This window comes from Psittacula echo, assembly GCF_963264785.1.
Source record: "Psittacula echo genome assembly, chromosome: 4".
Classification (NCBI taxonomy): domain Eukaryota; kingdom Metazoa; phylum Chordata; class Aves; order Psittaciformes; family Psittacidae; genus Psittacula; species Psittacula echo.
In genome coordinates this window covers 89,227,066-89,248,617 of record NC_137738.1, presented here as the reverse complement: position 1 = coordinate 89,248,617, position 21,552 = coordinate 89,227,066, and the positions used below count along the sequence as shown (strand labels likewise).

General features: G+C 36.5%; 1 protein-coding gene across 3 annotated transcripts in view; it reads left to right on the top strand.

The window, feature by feature from the left end:
• The window catches only part of MYT1L (myelin transcription factor 1 like), a gene marked incomplete at both ends in the record, with an annotated part of 140,725 nt that overhangs the window by 53,826 nt on the left and 65,347 nt on the right, over window positions 1-21,552 (top strand). For all 3 annotated transcript variants that reach the window (XM_080616432.1, XM_080616431.1, XM_080616433.1), the window contains 8 exons: window positions 329-463; window positions 3,002-3,092; window positions 5,368-5,475; window positions 8,622-8,833; window positions 14,763-15,010; window positions 17,325-17,561; window positions 19,217-19,338; window positions 20,262-20,330. In XM_080616432.1, the coding sequence (XP_080472558.1) occupies window positions 329-463; window positions 3,002-3,092; window positions 5,368-5,475; window positions 8,622-8,833; window positions 14,763-15,010; window positions 17,325-17,561; window positions 19,217-19,338; window positions 20,262-20,330 (1,222 nt within the window). The remainder of the gene's footprint in view (window positions 1-328; window positions 464-3,001; window positions 3,093-5,367; window positions 5,476-8,621; window positions 8,834-14,762; window positions 15,011-17,324; window positions 17,562-19,216; window positions 19,339-20,261; window positions 20,331-21,552) is intronic.

Sequence of the window (21,552 nt, the reverse complement as noted above, 5' to 3'; positions counted from 1 at the left end):
AATGACCTTGCACCCTTGAGCTCATGCTTGCCAGCAGAACATTGATTGACAGTGGTATGGCTTTGCTATAAAAAGGTGACTTTCCAACCACTGGGAATGGATATTGCTGTGATCATAGGAGCCTGCAGTCTGAAAAGAAGATAACGGAATAAAAGTGACAGAACTGTGTTCAGACGTGGAAGGGTTTCTGTTGTTTTGTTGATTTTTTTTTTTAATGTTCTAGTTTTCATAAGAACATTTACCAAAGAGTAAATGACATGATTAAATGAACCTTCTTACAGAAATGTGAAAAGCATCATTCACTTGACACATTTGTTGTAAATTATAGATCCCTCAAGAACAGAAAAGAAAGAAAGCAAATGTCCTACCCCTGGGTGTGATGGAACTGGCCATGTAACGGGGCTTTACCCCCATCACCGCAGTTTGTCAGGATGCCCACACAAAGATAGGGTCCCTCCAGAAAGTAAGTTCACATTGTTTCATGGAAACTGGGGATAAAACTACAAAGATTTTTCTAGCATGCTTTTTAAACTTTTTATTTAAAAAATTAATTTCATTTTTCAGTATGGTTTGTCGCAACTTTTAGTCAACTGTTCTGTGCTATACCTTTTCCTTTCTTACATCATTTCCATTCTCTACTAACTTTTACACTGAAAGAATGACTTTTAAAGCTGTATTCTTTGATTTTAAGAAACCTAGGTTATTTTAAAATAGATTTATTCATTCAACAGAGAAAAAGGTTTCCTGAAGATGTGCACTGCTTTTACTTCTGCGTGCTGATGTCACATCAACTGTCCCTGTTGTCTTGTACAGAAATAATAGTACTGAAAAACTTCCACACCCTTTCTTTTGTTGTTGTTGTGTCAGAAACATAATTTATGTTAAAAAAAGTTTATATTATTAAAAATAACAATTTGGCATTTACTCAGTTTCACAACTGGGGATTTTGAGCAAACATCCCCTGTCAGTCACATGGGTGGAATTTCCTGCCATGTCAGTGGATTCTCTGCAAAGGAGTTTCAATTTTGCCTGAAGGCAGGGGACTCAGTTTTCTGAAGTCACCTTTTTGGCTTGTAGAATCAGCATAGGTCTGTTGAAGCTAATTGCTTTATGCTGATTTGCACCAGACAAGTGTCTAGCTAAGATCCAGTTCTCTTTCACACCAATTTTAAAATGAAGTTAGCCTATGGACCTAAAATCCCTACTGTCCACCAGCACTCATACACCTAACTTCAGTGGATTTATAACAGTGTAAACAAAATGTTATGAAGACAGTCAGGGCTAAAATGGTCACCAGTTTCCAAAGGAAAGTAGGTTCTTAAGGATGTAAAAATGGAAGTAGATGAGCACACCAAGAGTGGCAGACATTAAAAGTCTCCTCTTTCATGGGTACGGTGGCTTCTTCCAGAAGTAATGAGGAAATGCTTTGGGAAACTGCTGTAGCTTGGTTGATCTCTGATATAGTAGAACAGAGTAATGACTCTGCTGGTACAGAACCTAGTACAGAGTAATTTCTCCTAGTACAGGACTCTAATTCTCTGAAACAAATATTTATTTGGTTGCTCAAAGTTCTTTCGCTTTTGCAAATAATAAATAAAACACTTTTTAGAAGACTTTGTAAATCAAAGAAGAATATAGCTTTAAACTGTTTGCATGCTCTTTTACTTACTAAAATGAAAAAGGTGAGCTCATCTTTTTTTTTTTTCTCCCCGTGATGTTGGCCTTGTGAAGCATGTTTCAAGAACAGCTTTGAATAGTAGAAATCTCAGAGTAAAGCTTTTGCATCTATGCACATTTTAGCACACTCATGATGGGGTGATGATGATGGTTATCTTTTAATCAGTGTATGTAGATAAATTCTCAAGTTTCTGAACAGCTTTTATTCAGTTCTTAACTCAGTCAAAGAATTTAATGACTTTTTTTTTTTTTTTTGAGTAAGAACTAAATATAGGCATCCAGACTACTTCTTGTTTGAGAAAACCAGAACTTTGCAAGAGTTGGATGGCATTTTTCTGTAGAAGGATGTACTGCCATCCATCTCTGAGACATGGATTCAGATGCGTCTCACATCACACAAAACTCCTTAGTGCTACCAAAAAGTTCTTGATAATTTGGCATGTCATAGCATGAGCTTTATGATTTAGAGGAGTACTGCTCTGAGCAGCTTTGGGAGCAAGTTTTCCACCCAGCTTGCAATGGATGCAGATGTAGATCAGTTTACTTGCTTAAGCTTTTACCACATTTTTGTTTTTTACATAGTTTTTTTTTTTTTCTTCTGCTATCCCTCAATTTTTTAAGTGCTTATTTTTAGTTTTTGCTCTTTTGAAAAAGAGTTCTATCCATTGCAATTTTCACATTTTTAGAGAATACAAGTAAAAGTTAAAGGACCAGTTCTGCTTGTCATATAGATATGAATGATATATCTATGTGGAAGTTGGCAGAGCTGGCCCATAGCTCAATTGGGCTGTCTTATAGTTAGGGTGAAATTGTGTTCAGGCTTGTATTGAGGTTTGTTTCAAATAATTCAGTGTTCTATCAGTATATCCTGAGAGTGGATTTTCAGCTCTTGAGTTTGATACTGTATGTATAAAGCTATGTATTATGAATGCTTACATTTCCTGAAAGAATTTTTTATGCCATAATTTTGTATTGGACAGTTGCTAGCTCGCCTTTTACTGTTGAGCTGACCTTTGCTCAGTGTTTTTGTATGAAGAAGATGTTGCAAGTTATCTGCTTCACTGTAGCACCAGAGATGCATTTTTTTATAGGTTCTGTAACCTTCATAACTTTCAATGTTGCCCTGTGTTAATGAGCATAGGGTCACAATACTTACTTCCCTCATCAGACTTTATTGGCTATGTGTGTCATGTGTATTTTGAGGAATGCTGGTTGTTAATGAATCCTGCTTTGTTTTGAAATGGTTTCATATATACTGGGATTTGATTTTTTTTTTTTTTCTTGTTTTCATACTCTGCTGTTTTCTCTTACTCTCCTTGTCAAGTTCTTGCCATGCATGAAAATGTTCTTAAGTGTCCTACACCAGGCTGCACAGGCCGGGGCCACGTAAATAGCAACAGGAATTCCCACAGAAGGTAAGGATGCCATCGCTGGACACAAATCTAGAGGGAACAGTGCCTCCAAACTGCAGCCCTTCTAGCAGTCCACTGGTGGGGGGCGTGTGAGTGTGTGTTTTGTTGTTTTGTTCTGAAGATTGACAGATGGTGCTTCGCGTGCTTTATCCATTTTAAAGAGTAACATTTATTCATGTATTTTCTGAGGAGGAGGAGTGTGCGTTTGCTTCAGTATGGATGAATTGAATTCCACAGAAGACATTTTAAGCCTCTTTAGCTTTTTGGGTGGATTTTTTCCCTTTTTGTTTTGATATTAGCTGAAAAGCAGTGGTACAAAACAAATGGTACAACTTCTTATGAGTATGTCACAGGGAGAAAGAAGAGTCTGCCAGTGTCATCAGGACTCAAGCAGAGTTCTCGTTTTCACAGTTCACTGTCTTCAGGGATTATTTCAGAAAAAATCCAGTCCTTAAAATGATTTTTTTTTTTTTTTTAATATGTGAGAAACGCCATTTTACATACACAGACATTAGAAGATTTAGTTTTCTTACTGGCCATAGTCCCAATCCCAAAGTCCTTATTCAGCTAAAATTGAAAGAGAATTTTGCCTGTTTAAGAAACCTTATGAAAATGTCTCATTAAATTTAAAAATGAGAAGCCAGGAATGTTAGATGTAAATATTGTAGCCTAACAAATGAATATAAAATCTATAATTTTTGAAGATTAGTAATAGCTTCTTATAGAGAGGATATCATTGCTTATTAAATTCTTCCAAACAAATAACAAAATTTTCAAAATGTTACTATAGTTTTTAGTATATGTTATAATTTTCACACAGAACAACAAGATCTTGCTTATTTCTTTACAATTTTCAAAAATCCAGGAAGTGGGGCTAAGAGGGTAAAAGGAACCATGCAAGGTTCTCATTATAGAATTCCTTTTTACTGTTAATTGCAGCATGAAGGCTTAAGGGACTACACAGGCACTTGACATTCAGTCTTTTCAAAGCTCTGAATTACTAGATCCCCTCATATTAACTACATGCCTCCCAGAAGACTCTTGTGGGTACCAACTCATCTGCAATAAACTCTGGTGCCCCTTTCTTCTCTGCAGTGATGCTGCCAGTAGATGCAGCAAAAACCTCTGAGAAGGCTTTACAGGAATTACTGCTGCTTGAAGCAGCATTCACTTCTGGTTGAGTATCTACTAGGTGTCTGAATGTCAACGGAGTGCAGCTGCCCTCTGGCTTGACTCCAAAACCGCACAGACCCCCCCTCACCCCTCTGCAGAACTAGGGCAAGGAGGGAGGGCTGGGGGGAGCAGTTTGCAGTCTGTGCTCACCTCTTTCTGCAGCTTTTGGGGCATTTTGCTCTGCTTCACTTTTTGTAATTATTTTTTTTCTCTCCTTATTTTCTGTAGAGGAGGGAACATCTGGGAATGCACTGCTTTAACTTTCATTTTAATTTCTTTTCCTGTGGAGAACACAGAGACCTGCGGTCACATAAGCATGCAGTAGACTATGACAAGGAAAGGATCCCCTCCATTGTCAGGTCACAGGTTTTTACAGCTTCACTAAGAGCACCATCTGCTGGCATCAATATATTTATTTTTCCCTGTTCTAAATCTTTTCCAGAAGAATCGGGCTTATTATTATCACTTCAGTAAAAATTCATCATTTGCAAATCTAATTGAATTTCAATTCAAGTGCAGAACTTCTTTTCACATTACATCGTCTACTTCTAGAAAACGTACTTTAGTGGCTGAAACTCATGAAGACATGAAGTATAACACAGTTGAGATGTAGATTTAGAGACTCAAGGCCAAATTTTGCACTCATTTATATACCTAGAAAAAAAGATTCGAGTTAATGGACCTGAATGAAGTATGAAGCAGTGCAAGATTTGGCCTATGTGGTGTTGTCATTTAATCATCTTCAGGAGTCATTTCATTGGCAACATTTGTAGATGCATAAAGGTCACAAGTCCACTAGCAGAGCTGCACAGTAGATTTCAGTTTGTGTTCTCCTCCCCCACTGGTATATTTGCTGGCTGACATCCATGAATAATCTACCCATGTAGTCAGAGAAGAAGAGCAGATACGAGATCTACCATGTAACTTTGAAAGCAGAAGGAAGAAAGCCTATTCTAGAGAAAATATATATGACCAAAAAGCTATTGGAAACCCTTTTCCTTCAGATTCTTCCTGATGCTGGCTAAGGAGAAGGAGTAATTGGATCAATGCTATAATGTGAAACTACTCAGGACAAGACAATTAAATTTCCTTTCTGTAATTGCAGCCTCTCTGGATGTCCTATTGCTGCAGCAGAGAAACTGGCTAAAGCTCAAGAGAAGCATCAGAACTGTGATGTGTCAAAATCAAACCAGGCATCAGATCGGGTTTTAAGGTATTAGAAATCACTATAATACTTATTATTATGCAGAATTCATCACACATTCACCTAATCTGAGAATTTATATTTACCTACGTTGTATATACATATATATCTCCTTTAAAGAAGAGGTAGAATTAGGGCTTCTGGATCCAATTCTCACAGTGTATATTTCCCACTCAATTTACATGGGGGAGGGTTGGTAATTATTTTGGCAAATACATGTAAAGCTGAAAAGCTCATTTTTGTCTTAGGCATTGTTTGGTGTAAAGATGACTGCTGGAGTGCAAAGTCTAAGAACAATGTGAAAAAAGTTGGTATCTTTTGGGAATAAACTAATATTTACCGGTAAGTCTTGGTTTTTTCAGCAGGCTTTTACTAGTAAATATCAGTTTAAATTAAACCAGAAGCCCTATTTGCATTACCAAACTGGTAGCACACCTTTTGACAGGATACTTGGAAAAATTCCAGGTATAGCTTAGATTACAAAATAAGGTCAGACTTAGGTCTTTGTTCCCCCATTACTGCCAGGAAAGACAGAAAGAGAGAAAAATTGTCCTAAATTTTCATACAAGAAGGACCTTAAACCAATTAGACATAATTATATGCCTTATCTTCATCTGTATATGATTCTGCAGTTATTCAGAGCTGTACCCAGCTTTGTGCTATTGTCTCTTTTGAGATATGTGGGTGGAAATAGCACTATTTCTAAGGAGCTGAAGTGTGACGGATACATGTAAAGGAACTAGACTTCTGCATGATTGTACCAGCCTTATGCTGATGATGCCCCAAGAGCTGCAGAATTTCTCCATGGATACTGCGATATCTGTAGGCTGGGATAGGTACATCCCTCTCAGCTGCCTCAAAGAGCGTGGAGGAAGTGCTGCAGCTTTAGTTCCCAGAATTTCCTACTTATCCCATAAGTTTCTTAGTATTTAGCTGCCTGACAGATTTAAAATCTGATAGGGCTGCTTAAAATGAAACTTTTCTACTGTATAATCAACATTATTCTTTGAATATTCTCTTAGAACTTCATCTAATCTTGATGGTCTTTTCAAAACCCAGTCTTTCCATAAAGCTAAGAACACAGAATTATGGTTCACATCTCTAGAAGTTTTTTTGTTGTGCCTGTTGACTGTTTTCCTTCCTCACATTGTTTTTGATAGGCGTTATCTTAACTGCTACTAATTCAGATCATGCAATTTTTCATACAGCATCCCAGACAGTTCTCTTAGAGAAGGGTTCTTCAAATCATATTAATAAAAAAACAAACAAACAAACCACCCTTTAAGGGAATAACACAATTTCTTACTTGACGAAAAAAGATCAAAAATGCAGTGGCTTTTTCCACTGGTCATCAGAGACCATACAAAGGTGGCAACTACTCAAAAGCAGCATCCAGTTTGCTGGCAAACTTCCTAAGAAGTTGAGCTGAATCATAACTTTGGTTGTGAGCTGGCCCTGTGTTTCAGATCTTATAGGCAACTCAATGCTTTCATCTTCTCTTCTGCTTCCCTCTTACCTTTAAGTCATTGAAGTATTTAAGATTAAGAACCTGGAGCTGTTTACGATATTTGCATGCAGGCAACTGATAGGCAGAAAGAGATGTTCTAAGAGTAAATCTTGAATATTTGTCTTCATTCAGTTTCCATCCCACCTGCATTTAAAATTTCTTACTTAAAAAGAGATCAAATTCAGAGGACTTATGTTCCACAGAAATTTTGGATTTGCATTGAATGTACAAGGTCTGAATTGAATTTTTTAGCTAAATATATCTTGAGATAGGATCAAAATCCTATTCATATCAGCTCATTGTATAAATAAACCCACTGTATTCTGTGAGGAAGAAGTGTCTAAAGGAATAAGCATACATAAATCAAAGGGAATAGTATGACTAATATAATTTCTTGGGTGATCTTCACATAAATATCCTGACTAAATTCTATGAAAATGAATTCATTCAGAAAAACATAATATAATATTCAAAACCTATTTCTTACTATTTATCATATTCCATTTTGTCAGTCAGCATGATGATACTTCTGGTCTTGACAAATTTATGCTCCTAAGAATGTTCCTTCCATTTATTCTTGTTATAAATGCAGTAAAGAAAAAAAAAATAAAGAAAAAGAAAAAAAAGGCTTGATTGTATGATTCTTAATTCCAGCAGAAGCATCTCAGGTATTCTGTTCATCATCTTTGCCTCCTGCTAAACACAGTAGGTAGACATGCAGCGCTGTGTAGCAGTCGCTCCCTATGACCCAGTCATATAACACCTTCTTAGGTTCGTAAGGTTTGCAAGTTCTGACCATCATTTACCTGCTTTGAGAGCTGATTACTTCTGTGGCCACCTGCAGAAGACAGCGTGACAATGAAGTTCATTACATCATTCTTTCACTGAGATTTAACAATGGCCAAATGAGATCAGTCAGGGCTTTTCCTAACTATCCTCCAACCAAAGAGAATTTAGCTGATAGTTTCATTCTGTATTCATTCACAGGACCTTCCTTGAGATGTGTACCTGTGTATCACAAATCACAGTTCCTGCCAGAACCTTGCATTTAAGCGTGAACAGGACCTGCAAGGCAACAGCTCAAAGTTAGCAGAGATTGTGAGACTCTCCTGTATATTTCTCAAGATGAACATGGTTTTGTATATTAAGGGATGAAACAGGACTAGCTCCTTTGGAAAGCACACAGGAAAACAGTATACAATTCTACTGAAAGAAATTTAGAGGAAACTCCATTAATTAAGTTGAGCTTCCAGTGCTATTTTTTCTTTTTGACATTTAAATAAATCTGTCCAAACGTCTTCTGTCAGACTGCTTGCCCTTCCCAAAAGAGAAAAATAGAAAAATATTTGCTATGTGATGCAATTACATGGGGAAGGGGAAACCCTGAAGTATTTTAAAACAGAATTTTAAAATACTTGTAGCTGCAAGATACATTTAGTGGTATTAGCATTAATTTTGTCTAGGCTTTGTTCAAGAAAATATATACTGTTTGTCTGCTGAAAATAACCAAACTAAGCAAATGCAAAAATATATTGCTATCTCTTGAGTACAAGAAATAACTAAGATTTTCTAATCTGAACTATAAATTATGCACAGACACAGTAAACTGAACTGCATCTAACAAACTTTACATATCTTTAATTTCTAGGCCCATGTGCTTTGTTAAGCAATTGGAGATCCCTCAGTATGGCTACAGAAACAATGTCCCCACCACCACACCCCGCTCCAACTTGGCCAAGGAACTAGAGAAATACTCTAAGACTACGTTTGAATATAACAGTTATGACAACCATGCCTATGGCAAGAGAGCCATAGCTCCCAAGGTGCAATCCAGGGATATATCCCCCAAAGGATATGATGGTAGGAGGTGCACACTCTTATACATGAGAGACAAGTTTGCAGTTAATCATGTTGTTGTATATGTAAACATCATACAAATAAGACATGTTTTCATGTTCATTTAGTATTATGAGGAATGCTGTCATGTGTAAGTTATTTTAAAGGCCTTTCTAAAGAGCACTGTTTTGTCTGGTACTTGCTTCAGGTTTGTTGTGCTGGCAAAGGAACATCTCCAGCTATTAAGCTCCTGGGATGTGTTGAGATCACAATAAAAGCTAAGTAATAGTGCTAGTCGTTATGTTGCTGTCTGGGAGACCTGGCCTCAAGGGTCACATTAGGATTCTTGCTTCCATACGGCAGTTCAGGTAACCTATAAAGATAGCATACTTGCTCAGTGGGGATACAGAAGTAGAAAACCTGGATGTCATTGCACTTCAGAAATCATTGCTACTTACTTAATGAGGCATTTCTTCTCAGTTTGTCCTCATGAATTCACCTGATGAATTCTATGGAAAACCTAACATAACATGTTTAGGAGTAGGCTGAAAGTGGCTTCCATTCAGAAGTCAATGGATGGGATCTGTCAGGCAAGAGGATTTTTATTAGGGGACAAAAATGAGCTACAGGATAAAGAATGAGGATTTGGATTGTAGCTTTTGAAGATATGAGGAATTTCCAGAGCAATACAATTATATGTGTATGTATATATTATATGTGTGTGCATATATATATAGATATAAAACCAAACTCTGCCTTTATCTATTCTTTTTTTTTCTTTTCTTTTTCTGAGTGTTAATGGTTTATTTTTTGTTAAAATATTTGATACCACTCACTGACTACCATAGGAAATTTCAGGCAGGTGTCAGATTTTTGTTTAGAAAACAGAAATAAATCTATAGAACAATTTATGTTGTTGCCTGAACATAGACTCTGACATTCAAAAGTAGGTAAGTGGAGAAAGGGAAAATTGATATAACTCTTGCCTTCATATTTCTGATATTTTGGATATTTTGCCTTATCATAGAACCAACAGGCATGTTGTTGCACTAGAGTGCAAAGGAGAAAAGTTGTGAAAGGCAACATGTTTTTATGTAAAAGTGCCCTTTTTTCTTTTCTCATAAACTCATCTTGTTTGCCTTGTATCAGAATAAGGGCTTGAACATTATTGAAAGTAAAGCACTAACTCTAACTGTGTTTAGTAAGCTAATGAGAGTACATTAATATAAGGTAAATGAGATATTAACTGTTGTTAATATCTCATTATACTCAATATGTCAATATCTCATATACTGTTGTGTATATGCTCTGTCTACTCTTGCAGAAAGGAAAGAATCAGAGTATAGCTGAGGATCCTGTGGACGTGTATTTTCAGATCAAATTACTGATGCTTAAACAACTGATGCATATTTTTCTCATTTAAATTGCCTATTCAGCAAATAATTAAAACCTCCAGTTTTTTCCCCAAATCCCAGAACTAGAAAATACATGTACATTAAGCACATGTTTAACAGTGGCCTTCACTGTTAATGAAAGGTTAGGGTAGTGTGGGTCACTGTCTTTATTCACTTCCCTTTGATATAAATAGGAACTTTACTTGGAGATAAGATTGGGCTAGATTGCTTCATTGCTCAGTACTGTGAGCCAGAGAGGACTTAGGGACACTGTCTACATGTGATTCATAATACAGTATAACAGAATGTAGCAAACATATGTGGTTCTTGTGTACCTGGAACCGCTGAAGGCCATTATAGCTGGAGCAGGTTGTTTTCCAAACGAAGACTAAATCCCTATGGATTTGCTCCACAGCCCTGCCTCTGCATGCTATACCTGGTTCCAAGTGATGTATGAGCTGTTTGTCCAGACAGACATGCCTACATAATCCTAGAGATGCAACGTAGTTTGAGTTTCTCTTCATACTTTGTTTTGATTTTCATGAAAAGTTTAGGTTTCACATCTTTGATAATTCTGTAAACACTCCATCGTATTTGGCTTCAATTGGCAAAGGGTTTCAAAATTCCTCAGGAAAATCAGCTAAATTCATAGAATGATGAAGTGAAATCCTGGGCACACTGAAATCAGTCAGAGCTTTGGCACTGACTTTCAGTGGAACAAGGATTTTGCTGACAGTTAACATAAACGAATATGAAGGAGATCTCAGAAGGAGGTTCTTCAATTAAAGGAACCACTTTTCCTCAAGAAACTTTGCAGTATTTTCAGGTGATTTCATATTTTTGTGCAAAAAAGTTATTAATTATTGCTACTAGAGGCCTTATGGAAGTACAGAGTGCATACCTATTATGTATGTCAGGAAAACATGTTTATATGAAAGCAGATTTAGTTCTGAAAAGTTATCCTGAAAAACCTGAAAGTAAGCCTAAGGTTTTAGGTAAACTTGAAAGTAAATGGCACTTTGTTTTTTTCTGACTATATGAAACAAATAGTCTATGGATATGAAAAATCAACAACTTCATGTCTCAGTCCTTTTTTAATTGTAAGCTAGCACTGTATTTTAATCATCACAGAAATGGATTATATGTTCAAGTGTTTGGTTGTGAGATGAACATAAATAGCTCCTTTGCATTGTTTTTTTGATTTGTTTCAACAGTAAGCTTTAGTAAAAACATAACAGAAAATGGGTACTTTGTGTGGTGGGGTAGGATGCTCTGATAATTCTTGATAAATCTTGTGTTTGTGGGCTTGTTTTTCCTTAGAAACTAGTTTCATGGTGTATTAGATGTTGGGCTTATGGCATACAGCAGTAGAGATAAGAACAGATGTTCACAGCAAGCAGAGGAGACAGCAACACTTTCAGTTGCTCAGGTGATGTGAGAAGCAGCTCTCACTCCATCAGTATCACTGGCTCCTTCCGTCAAAACACTGAGAAAATGTTAGGAGTGGGATTCATCTGACCATACGTAGACTTCTGTTATCGTCAGCACCTACATCTGAGCTCATCACTCCTTTCAGATCCAAGAAGAAAGATAGACATTTCTCTGATTCAGTCAGTTTCCTCCTGAATTAGTTAATACTGGTCATGTGAATCATTGCCTGAAAGTTCCTATGTTTTTTCATTGCCTGTGTAGGAAGCCTATAATGACTAGGTCAGATATCTAAGTTAGGTGAGATGAATCTCTTATTGTGCAAGTCAGAAGTAGTGTTGAAACTGTAATTTATGTGACACATTCAGTATTTAGGCAATTCTGGGGAAGAGGGTGCCTGGCAGAATTTAATCCCACTCCAAGTATTTTCCTCTGGTCCTTTACATTGTTGGGATCTCTCCCACTCCTCCATTGTTAATTACCAAGAGGAGCATGTAGACGTTGAGAGGTTCTTTGTAATCAGCCCCAAGGCATGCCTTATGGGAAGCCAGTTTGAATATGCAGCTGATTAGACCTGTGTCTGTTATTTAATGGGAAAAGGTGTTCTCCACTTTTCGTTTCACTCCAGATCACAAAGCATAGGTGGGCAGCAGAGTTTCCAAAACCTGGTGCCACAGGGTTAGGTGATGTATCAAGCAGAATCATCTGGTATTGAAACAGTGCAGCTTTCCCTTTGTTAGAGATCAACCTGATTTAATTAATTAATTATAAATTGGTGATCTTTGTTTCTCATGAAAAGCTAATGTGAAATAAACAGGCTGGTTTATGTGTCTCATCTAAAAATGTGCAGCTATGGTAGAGTTAAAATAACCATGGCCATTTCTGTCTAAGTAAGTTTTGCCTAAATTATTGGTAATCTTAAAGCTAATAATTGCATATAATGCGCTTTACATCTTCAAAGTGTTTTGCAAGTGAATCACAACACAACCAAATTTTACAAGCAACTTTCTATTTATAGGGAAGGTGAACTTGAGGGATAATATAGCTTGACCAAGGCCACAGAGGAGTCCATATCAGAGCCTTCATGAGTTTCTGATGGGTAGTCCTATGTATATAGCTGCTGCTTTCCCTCCCTTTCTTTAGCACACATTCTCATAGATATATAATTTCCCATGTAGTATGTCTCATGTCTGTCTAAATGTGACCTGCTATAACAAGACTAACATTTTTTTTGCAAGTGACAGAAGTCTTATTTGTTCATATGAACTTTGAAAGACATTTCTAATTTGACAAGTTCAGTGGTACAGGGTGCTTGCTGTGCTAACACAGTCGAAACTGAATTATTCAGTTATTTCTTTCCTTTAGTATAGGAAAATTCTTGTGTGTCTTGGATACCATTACAAAGTAACAGTGGATAAATGCTGAATTTTCAATGACCACCACTAACTACTATATTAATAATGAAACTCTTAAGAAATAGTTCACAATTTTATTAGTGGATACTCTGCAACAGTAGTGCTACTGTGTGTTCAAAACAAAGAAATGTGATGAATGTTTAACATTCACTTCACTTAAAAAAGATCACACCCTGTGCATTATGTGGCTTTCCTGAGAAAACTCCATCTGTTATGAAATAAGTGAAACACTATTTCCTTTACAGTAAGAATAACACCATGATTTTTTCTTTTTTTTTTTTTTTTTTTGGGAAAAGGGGATGACATAAACTCTAGCAGAGATATTTTGCTTTCAGATTCTTCTTTTGAACCCTGCCTGCCTACCAAAGCAGCCTGTGCTTTACAAATGGGCTGTGCTCATGAGAGCAGATTATTATATGTATGTCTGCTCAGACAAATAAACCTGAAAAGTCTGGCATTTAAATGGAGCCCATCACGGAAGAGCTCTAGCTAAGGCCTGACCTTTTTTGTATAGCTCTCTAATCAGCATGCTAGTTGGTTATTGTTATACTGTGCTATAAGGTATGATCTCTGAAGTATGCATTTCCATCTGAAGGGCAAGTAGTTGCTGTAATATGCATGTTATGTATCCTCTGACCTTGACTTTTTATTTTTTTTATGAAAATACATAAACTTTTAGATTTAGGAGATAAGCTCACTTTCCTGCACTTTATATGAACGCTTTTAAAACCATTTATTTGGGAAGAGGATTGGAGAAATAAGTGGGCTAATAAGGCTGTTTTCCATTATTACTGTAATACCTTTGGCTGCAAGAAGCATTTCTTAGAAGCAGCAACAGTGCTGTGTTGTGTTTAGATAGGCTCAATATGAGCTTTGTCAGTGCCTTGGCTCTTCTGTGACTGCTTGCGGCTTCTGCTGGTCAGAGTGCAGCTAAGTGCTGCTGTCCTTGAAGTGGGCAGGAATGGGTGTCTTCGGTCTTTATTGTTTCTGTGAAGAGTTGAGGGTGGTCAGGTTGTTTGAAGGTGGGGACATTTCAGTTATATCTGTTTCCATTTATACAGCCACTGTTTGTGCCTTTGTGCAAGCCATGGTAAAACTCACATGTGACCATCACCTTTCTTCTTCCATTATGTTTCTCTCCTTTCTGATGGCCAGTGTTGTAATATTTGCCTGTGATGTAGGAAGAAGAAACCTTTTAGGAAGCATGGGGTGATTGAGGACATACGGTTAGCACTGTGGCTCAGAGACCATGCCTGTCTTACAGTGGACTTGATCTCCAGCAGACCTGGGGAGTCTAGGCCTTAAATCTACAGTTTGCTCATGTAAATAAGAAAAGGTCCTGTAGTGTTATGTTGCCCCTCATTAATAAAATGAATAAGCCAAGCAGATCCTACCTTCTGTCTGACTATATATGCAGGGTAAAAGCAGTGTTTCTGTGTTTTGGTTTGTTTCTAAATCCACTGTTTGTCAGAATGATTCATGATCACATCATACAGATTTTTACAGGAGGTTATTTCATACAAACTCACATATGTAGCATATGAAAGTCACAGACAGAAATCAAGAAATACAGCCATCATTCCTATTGCAGGCTTTTTTTTTGGCATCAGTTACTGTTGCTCATTATAAATTTCACCTCCAGCAATTTTTTTTAACTCTTCACTTATGCAGAATGCTTGTTCTTTTGAGTCATCCTTGTCATATTTCTTCCCACAGCTAAACGCTACTGTAAGAATTCAAGTCCAACCAGCAGCACAACAAGCAGTTATGCCCCTAGCAGCAGCAGCAATATGAGTTGTGGTGGAGGCAGCAGTGCCAGCAGTACCTGCAGCAAGAGCAGCTTTGACTATACTCATGACATGGAGGCAGCGCACATGGCTGCTACTGCTATTCTGAATCTCTCCACTCGCTGCAGGGAGATGCCTCAGAACCTCTCTACTAAGCCTCAGGATCTCTGTGCAAGGGTAAAAATTAGTAATTCTGTTTGTTGATGAAGATTTCTCTTTACTGCACTTGCTGTGTGGCCCTGATAGATAGAAGAATAGCTTTAGTACATCTTGCCTTTTTTTTTTTCTCTCTTTTTCTCAAAATTACCATAATCTGGTAGCTCTGCTAAAGCAAGGAGAAGGAAAGGGAAAAAATAAAAAGAAAGATGCAAATTGGTCACAAGTGTCTCGGGAAATCCCGATTGGTTTGTAAACTGATGATACTGGTAGCATGTACTCCTTTTTCTAAATTTGTCTCTTACTAGTGAGATCTGTAATTATAAAAGATGTTTGGATTGCTCAAGTGTTATTAATTGCACTACTGATTATTTTTGCTAAACACAGCCTGATGCATACATTTTGTGAAAGGATTAAGATTTAAAGATGCATTTTCATTTAAAAAAGTCACAAATGGGACCTAAGGTTGTAAGATCTAATACAAAGAAATCTGTGCTACTTATATGTTGTAATTTCTTGCCTGCCTGTAATATCACAGTTCTGAAGTCACTGCATAATACGTTTGGAATGCACAAATCCTCTGGTACAGGTGACTTTAAATGTGCTTAACAGTAGTGCAGGGTCACTAATGTTCTGCATGTTCATAGAGACTCAGTATATTATGAAATGGCTATATTGACTTTTGTTGTTAAGCTTTATTAAGAAAAAAACAGTGTACTATATGATTCATGAAAGATTGTTTTTATTATAAACTTAAGTTTTGACTGTGACAGCTGTTAAGAAATGAGTGTTTAACATGCACCAGCAAACAGTACGGTGCTTCCTATAGAAGACCGCTAGATGGCTAAGTAGACAGATGCAGTGCAGAGGAAAGCATTTTTATTGTGCTTACAGAAGAGCTTTTGAGCTGGCAGACATGTTCTGTTCTACATATAGACAAAGGCAGATATCTTCTACATATCTTCCTCTCATCCTATAAAGCCCCTAGATCATTCATAACAAACTAAACCCATAGCACTAGGTATTAGTAATAACCATGATTTTAGCCAGAATAGATGGTGACTTTGTTTTCAAATGCTGCTTATTATATTAATTTACTTAGTACTTTCTGTCAAGTAAATAATTGCAGTTGTTATCTATAGCAACACAATGATAAAAGTTGGAATAAAATGCAAAAAATCTTCCGTATCAAAACCAGAAGGGGCCTCTTTCCTAGTGTGTCACCCTATATTGAGACTGAAGGAATGAATCTAAGAAGATAAACAAGTATTTTTTTTTAAATTAGCAGGATAGCAGCAATTAGAAATATGCTCTGCCAAAAGGCAGTAATTCAGAAAGAGTTACATTCACAGTGCTTCCCTGCAGCTCTGTTGTTACTCAAGAGAAGAGAAAGTCACCAGACATACAAGGAGTCAGTCGCATTCACATTGGTTTTGAAACCCAAGTTCTCATGGAGCTTTTCATTTTTGAAAAGATGTGGGATTCTCTGTGGGCATTTTTATTTTATCTTTCCTTATTTTTTTTAAATTTGTCTTCATTTTAAGATACCTTATTTCTCCTTGTCTAATATAACAGTTAACCCTTGTTTGTTTCTATGAAAGAAAAAGTCAGAGCCCATATTCACCCTATTTTTCATAGCACCTCAGTTGCTGCAGGAATTGGTGCAATTATTGTTGCAACTATTCCGCTACCTAAATTTATTATGAAGATAGACACAGGAAATGTTAAAACATTTACATCTGCAGGGAATGAACTGTAAAATCTAAATGCATTTCCTCACTGGCACGTGGTATCCAAAAGGATTTATTTTGCTACCCTACCTCGCTGTTTAATTTTCTGGCATTGTCTATTTACGTATTGACTGTTAATCTTAAATAAACAAAGAAACAAAGGCTGTTTGATGCTAGCTGTTTTTTGTTACTCTCATCACCAAGACAGGTGTCAGAACTGGAAACAAGAATTACGCAGATGTTAACATGTAGATACTCACCTGTCACAGAATAAATCAAGAACATAAATACAATGACAAGAAAATACCTTTAAAGATTTCTCCTTTTATTCCAAATTTTTCACCAGTGTGCCAGGTGGCAGGAGGGGTAATGGAGACTCTCCCCTCTTCCCCCAAACATGAGATTAGCCATTCAGGAAGAAATCTGCTTTAACAGCATTAATGTTGTATAACAGCATCATGCTATGTGTGGGAGGGGGCTCAATGCTTACAATCTATACAGGAATGGAAAAGCTTTTTATCATTCTGCTAGGCAGTCAGATTGAAGAAGAGGTAACAGTTTGCTAGTGTGAAGCCGAATTAACAGTATTTTTCTTGTTTTGACAGAATCCTGATATGGAAGTCGATGAAAATGGGACGTTGGATCTGAGCATGAACAAGCAGAGGCAGCGAGATGGTTGCTGTACCATTTTGACACCACTGGAGCCAATGTCCCCGCAACGGCAAGCTGTGATGAATAACCGGTGTTACCAACTGAATGAGAATGACTGTTGGGACTTGCCAGTGGACTACACTAAAATGAAGCCCACTAGGATAGATGAAGATGATTCCAAAGAGATTAATGTATGTCTTTTTCATCTATTAGTTCTTATTGCAATCTGATTTTGGTAATTTGTTACATTTCTGAAATTTGGAGGGAAAGAGAAAACAGTAAAACGTGATTAAAATGGTGGGTTTATACAAAAAGGACTTTTTGCTGGTTAATCTTTAGGACTATACCATGCTGGCACACATCTGATCTGTGACTAAGTTCCATAAGACAACATTTGAACCATGAATGTGAATCATGTTTTCTAACAACATCATCTTGTTAACAAATATTTTCTGCAGTAAAATCATTTCAGGATATCCAGATTACATTTCTCTGTATAAGCAAGTTGACATAACTGTGCAATACTGGGTTAATCAGCTCTCAAGACAAGATATTCTCCTGAATTTGAAAACCATAAATGATGTGCTGAGTATTTAAAAGCATGTATTACTTAGAAATCAATTTAAACAAAAGCAGCAGAGTATAATGTAAGCTTTTGACTATTTCAGCTAATCTTCTAGATTACTTATACACTACTGATAGCTCTGTGAAAGGGCCTGCATTAATGAAATACTTTCAAGAATACAAAGAAAGTATTTTAGAAATCAGTTTTGCTTTTCAATTTATAATACCAAGACAACAGCAAAACCCTTAGAAAGAAGAGGAAAATAAAGAAAATACAGTAGTGAATATATTTTACTTTTCAAAACTTAGAATAGCCATGACATTGAAGAGGCTTGTTGGCAAGGTTCCATGTCACTGCTTCTGTTCATCAGGTTTTAACCCGTATCCACTGTGCTGCACTCAATGTAGTTTAGCTCTTTGGAGACTTCTAGAGCTTGTTCTCAATTTTTTCTTGGTTTATAACAGAAAATTTGGCTAATCACTTGTGTGTAGCACATCACTTGCCAATTTTGATTAAAACATACAACTATTTTCAGCAAGTTTGAAACATAGAAAAGCGGCATTTTCACTAGGTACACTGAATGCATTCTAGCTTTGCTGCTAATTGCAGCTTTGCTATTAATTTCACTGAAGTTAGGATATCTGTCACTATCAAGGAAATCTGAGGTAAGCCAACATGTTTGTTTCAGGGCAAGAACTCCTTATTTCTGCTGTAGTGTTTATAGCACCATCTGCAGGAATGGCTAAATCAATGCATTCAGCCACTTCAGTCCTGAAACAGAGGATTTTGAGTTTTGGAACACATCAGTGAAGTTAATTGCAAATTATATAATTCTGTTTTTCCAGACAGATCCACTGAGGTTTGCCCCATATTGAGATTCTGTGTGTAGTGTTAAGATTGCTCCTATTTCATCTTTGAGGTGTTTTAAACCATTAAAAATGTTATTTAAGATTGGTTTTTGATGCATAAGATATTATATTAGGTGTTTAGGAAAAAATACTGATTCTTCTAAAGCAAAATAGTATGACAGCTATAGAAAAAGCTGGTTTGCCTTTTTTTCTTTTCAAGTTAAACAAGCTATATATTCCACACATTAAGTCTTCATTGAAATATCCAAGTATTGTTCAAAGGTTTAATATGTGAAATGATATAAAATAATTTCAGTTTCTCTGGCAGAATAAGATAATGAAGGTGATTACATCTGATGACTCTGCTTTGCATTATTTTGGGTAAGTTGCAACCTCATCTGGCTGAAACTAATGTGTATATATTTACCTATAGCCAGAAGATTTGGATCCCTTCCAAGAGGCGCTTGAAGAAAGAAGGTATCCTGGTGAAGTTACTATCCCAAGTCCTAAACCCAAATACCCTCAATGCAAAGAGAGCAAAAAGGATTTAATAACGTAAGCATAATGTGAGGTGAAATTATTTTTCTCCTTTTAACTTTTCTCTCTTTGTCTTATTTAAAAAAAAACAAGTACATATACGCCTTGCAGTATGAGCATGCAACATTTGCAGCATATAAATGTTTCAAACTGCCAGTTAAGTAAAGTGATAAGCTAACGTGTATTTGCTTGTTCTTAATGATGCTATATTGTATTGAGACACCATTTTCATTTAAACCTGTTCATTTTGCAGCTTTTCGATTAGGATGCTTAAAACCCCTTGCAGTCATTGCAGCTAAACTGGAAACAATGAAACTTTTAAAAGTTTTTTTTAAACATACTTACTATTTTGGCTGTTTTTGTTTTTGTTTGGTGGCAGATGTCCAACACCAGGGTGTGATGGGAGTGGTCATGTGACTGGTAATTACGCCTCACATAGAAGGTGTGACTTCATTTTTTTCATGGTGGATTCTGTCTTTTCAATTTATTGTTTTCAGCTTACCTCAACAATGCTGTCAAAGTAAAACGTTGAACTATGTGTTAACCCTTTGAGTAATATATGTTGATCTTAAAAGCATGCTAATTTGTGTGTTGTATAAACGTCTTTTATTTTTAAATAGATTACTAAAATTTCCAAATATTCTTAAGCATTTAACTAGTTAACCCAGGAATCTCAAATATCTTTTGTTACATTTTACTAGTTCCTAGAGAAGCAAACAAACAAACAAAAGACCATTTACAGTATGTAATTTTGGAAGTAATGTTGATACCTAAATATATTCAGAGGGTTAACTATATTACAAAATTCAATATTACAGCACTTGCCCCATCGCTTTTCTGCATTACAAACTTTTACTTTTTAATTTTTATGTTGTGTTTGTTTGGGAGTGTTCAGTTAATGAGAAGATTAACTTACTTATATGTCCTGCCATGTCTTACAGTTTATCTGGCTGTCCCTTGGCTGACAAAAGCATCCGAAGTATGCTGGCCACAAGCTCACAAGAACTCAAGTAAGATATATAGAACAAATACTTTCTTTATAAAAATTTATTTGATTCAATTTGTGTATAGTTGTATCATAAATTAGAAATGCTGTCTGGAGAGCTGGTGCAGAAGAGACTGATCCTACTTGCATCATGTGTTGAAGTCTCTAGGAATTCCATACAGGCTGGCTCTATACATAAGTCTGTTGATGTAGCTTTTCCTTTTGTGTTTTCATTAGATGATAGGGATGGACAAAAGTCAGAACTTCTGGAATTTCATCTAAAAGTTTGAATTCCTATTCAATTTTTCTCTGAACTTTTGAGTTTGCTAGTTAGAACAGAAAATTCTCATGTGGTCAGACTGATGAAATACTTCTGATTACACAACCAGTAAAGGGCTGTAGTTTCTCAGGTATAGATCAGAGGGAAGAGAAAACAATTTCTTTTTCCCTAATGCTTGCATAATTTTCCCCAGGTTCGTATCACTGTCATCAGCTTAATGAATTTTCTACTTTGACTATGTTTTTTAGTGTTTACTTAGTTATTCCCCTACTTAAAATGCATTCTTTACAATTCGTTTCATTTCTTTTGGAATGACAATTATAAACAATGAAAGTTAGAGAATCATGAAGCTTAGCTTTGATCTGTCTTCCTGCACTGTGTGCTCAACTGCAACTCCATATGTGTTTGTTAGTGCTATGAGATTGTGGTACTCCTGAGTTGGTACTATAGTTAACACAGAAAGATGTTTGTAAGTAATGAGGAAAAAAATTGGAAGGGAAAGTATAAATGGATAGCTTATACTGCCATTATAAGCAGTATTCTGTCTTTACCATACATGAGTGCCTTAAATAGCATTTCTTCAGTACGTACCCTGATAAAAAATCAAACCTCGATGTAAAGCATGGGAAAGATAAGAAAGTAAGCATGAGAAAGCTGCTGAAGTAAGATTGCTTTCTAGTCTTAGCTACTCTAGTCATTAGATGCAAACAGTAGGTACAAAATTTACAATTTATTTCCTACCCAGTCAAAAATAGTGTTTTGAAACTATCAGTCAGGTTGGATCATGCTGGTACATGCTGCTAGAAGGCTTTGTGATATGCAGGGGGAGGGAATGTAAATGAGATTGGGGAGGGAATGTAAATGAGATTAGAGAGAATGTGTAAGTATAAGCGGAGTAAGACATGGGCATGTAACCCCAGAGATACTCAGATTTGGACCTGGATTTTGGGTCAGGATGGTTCAAGTG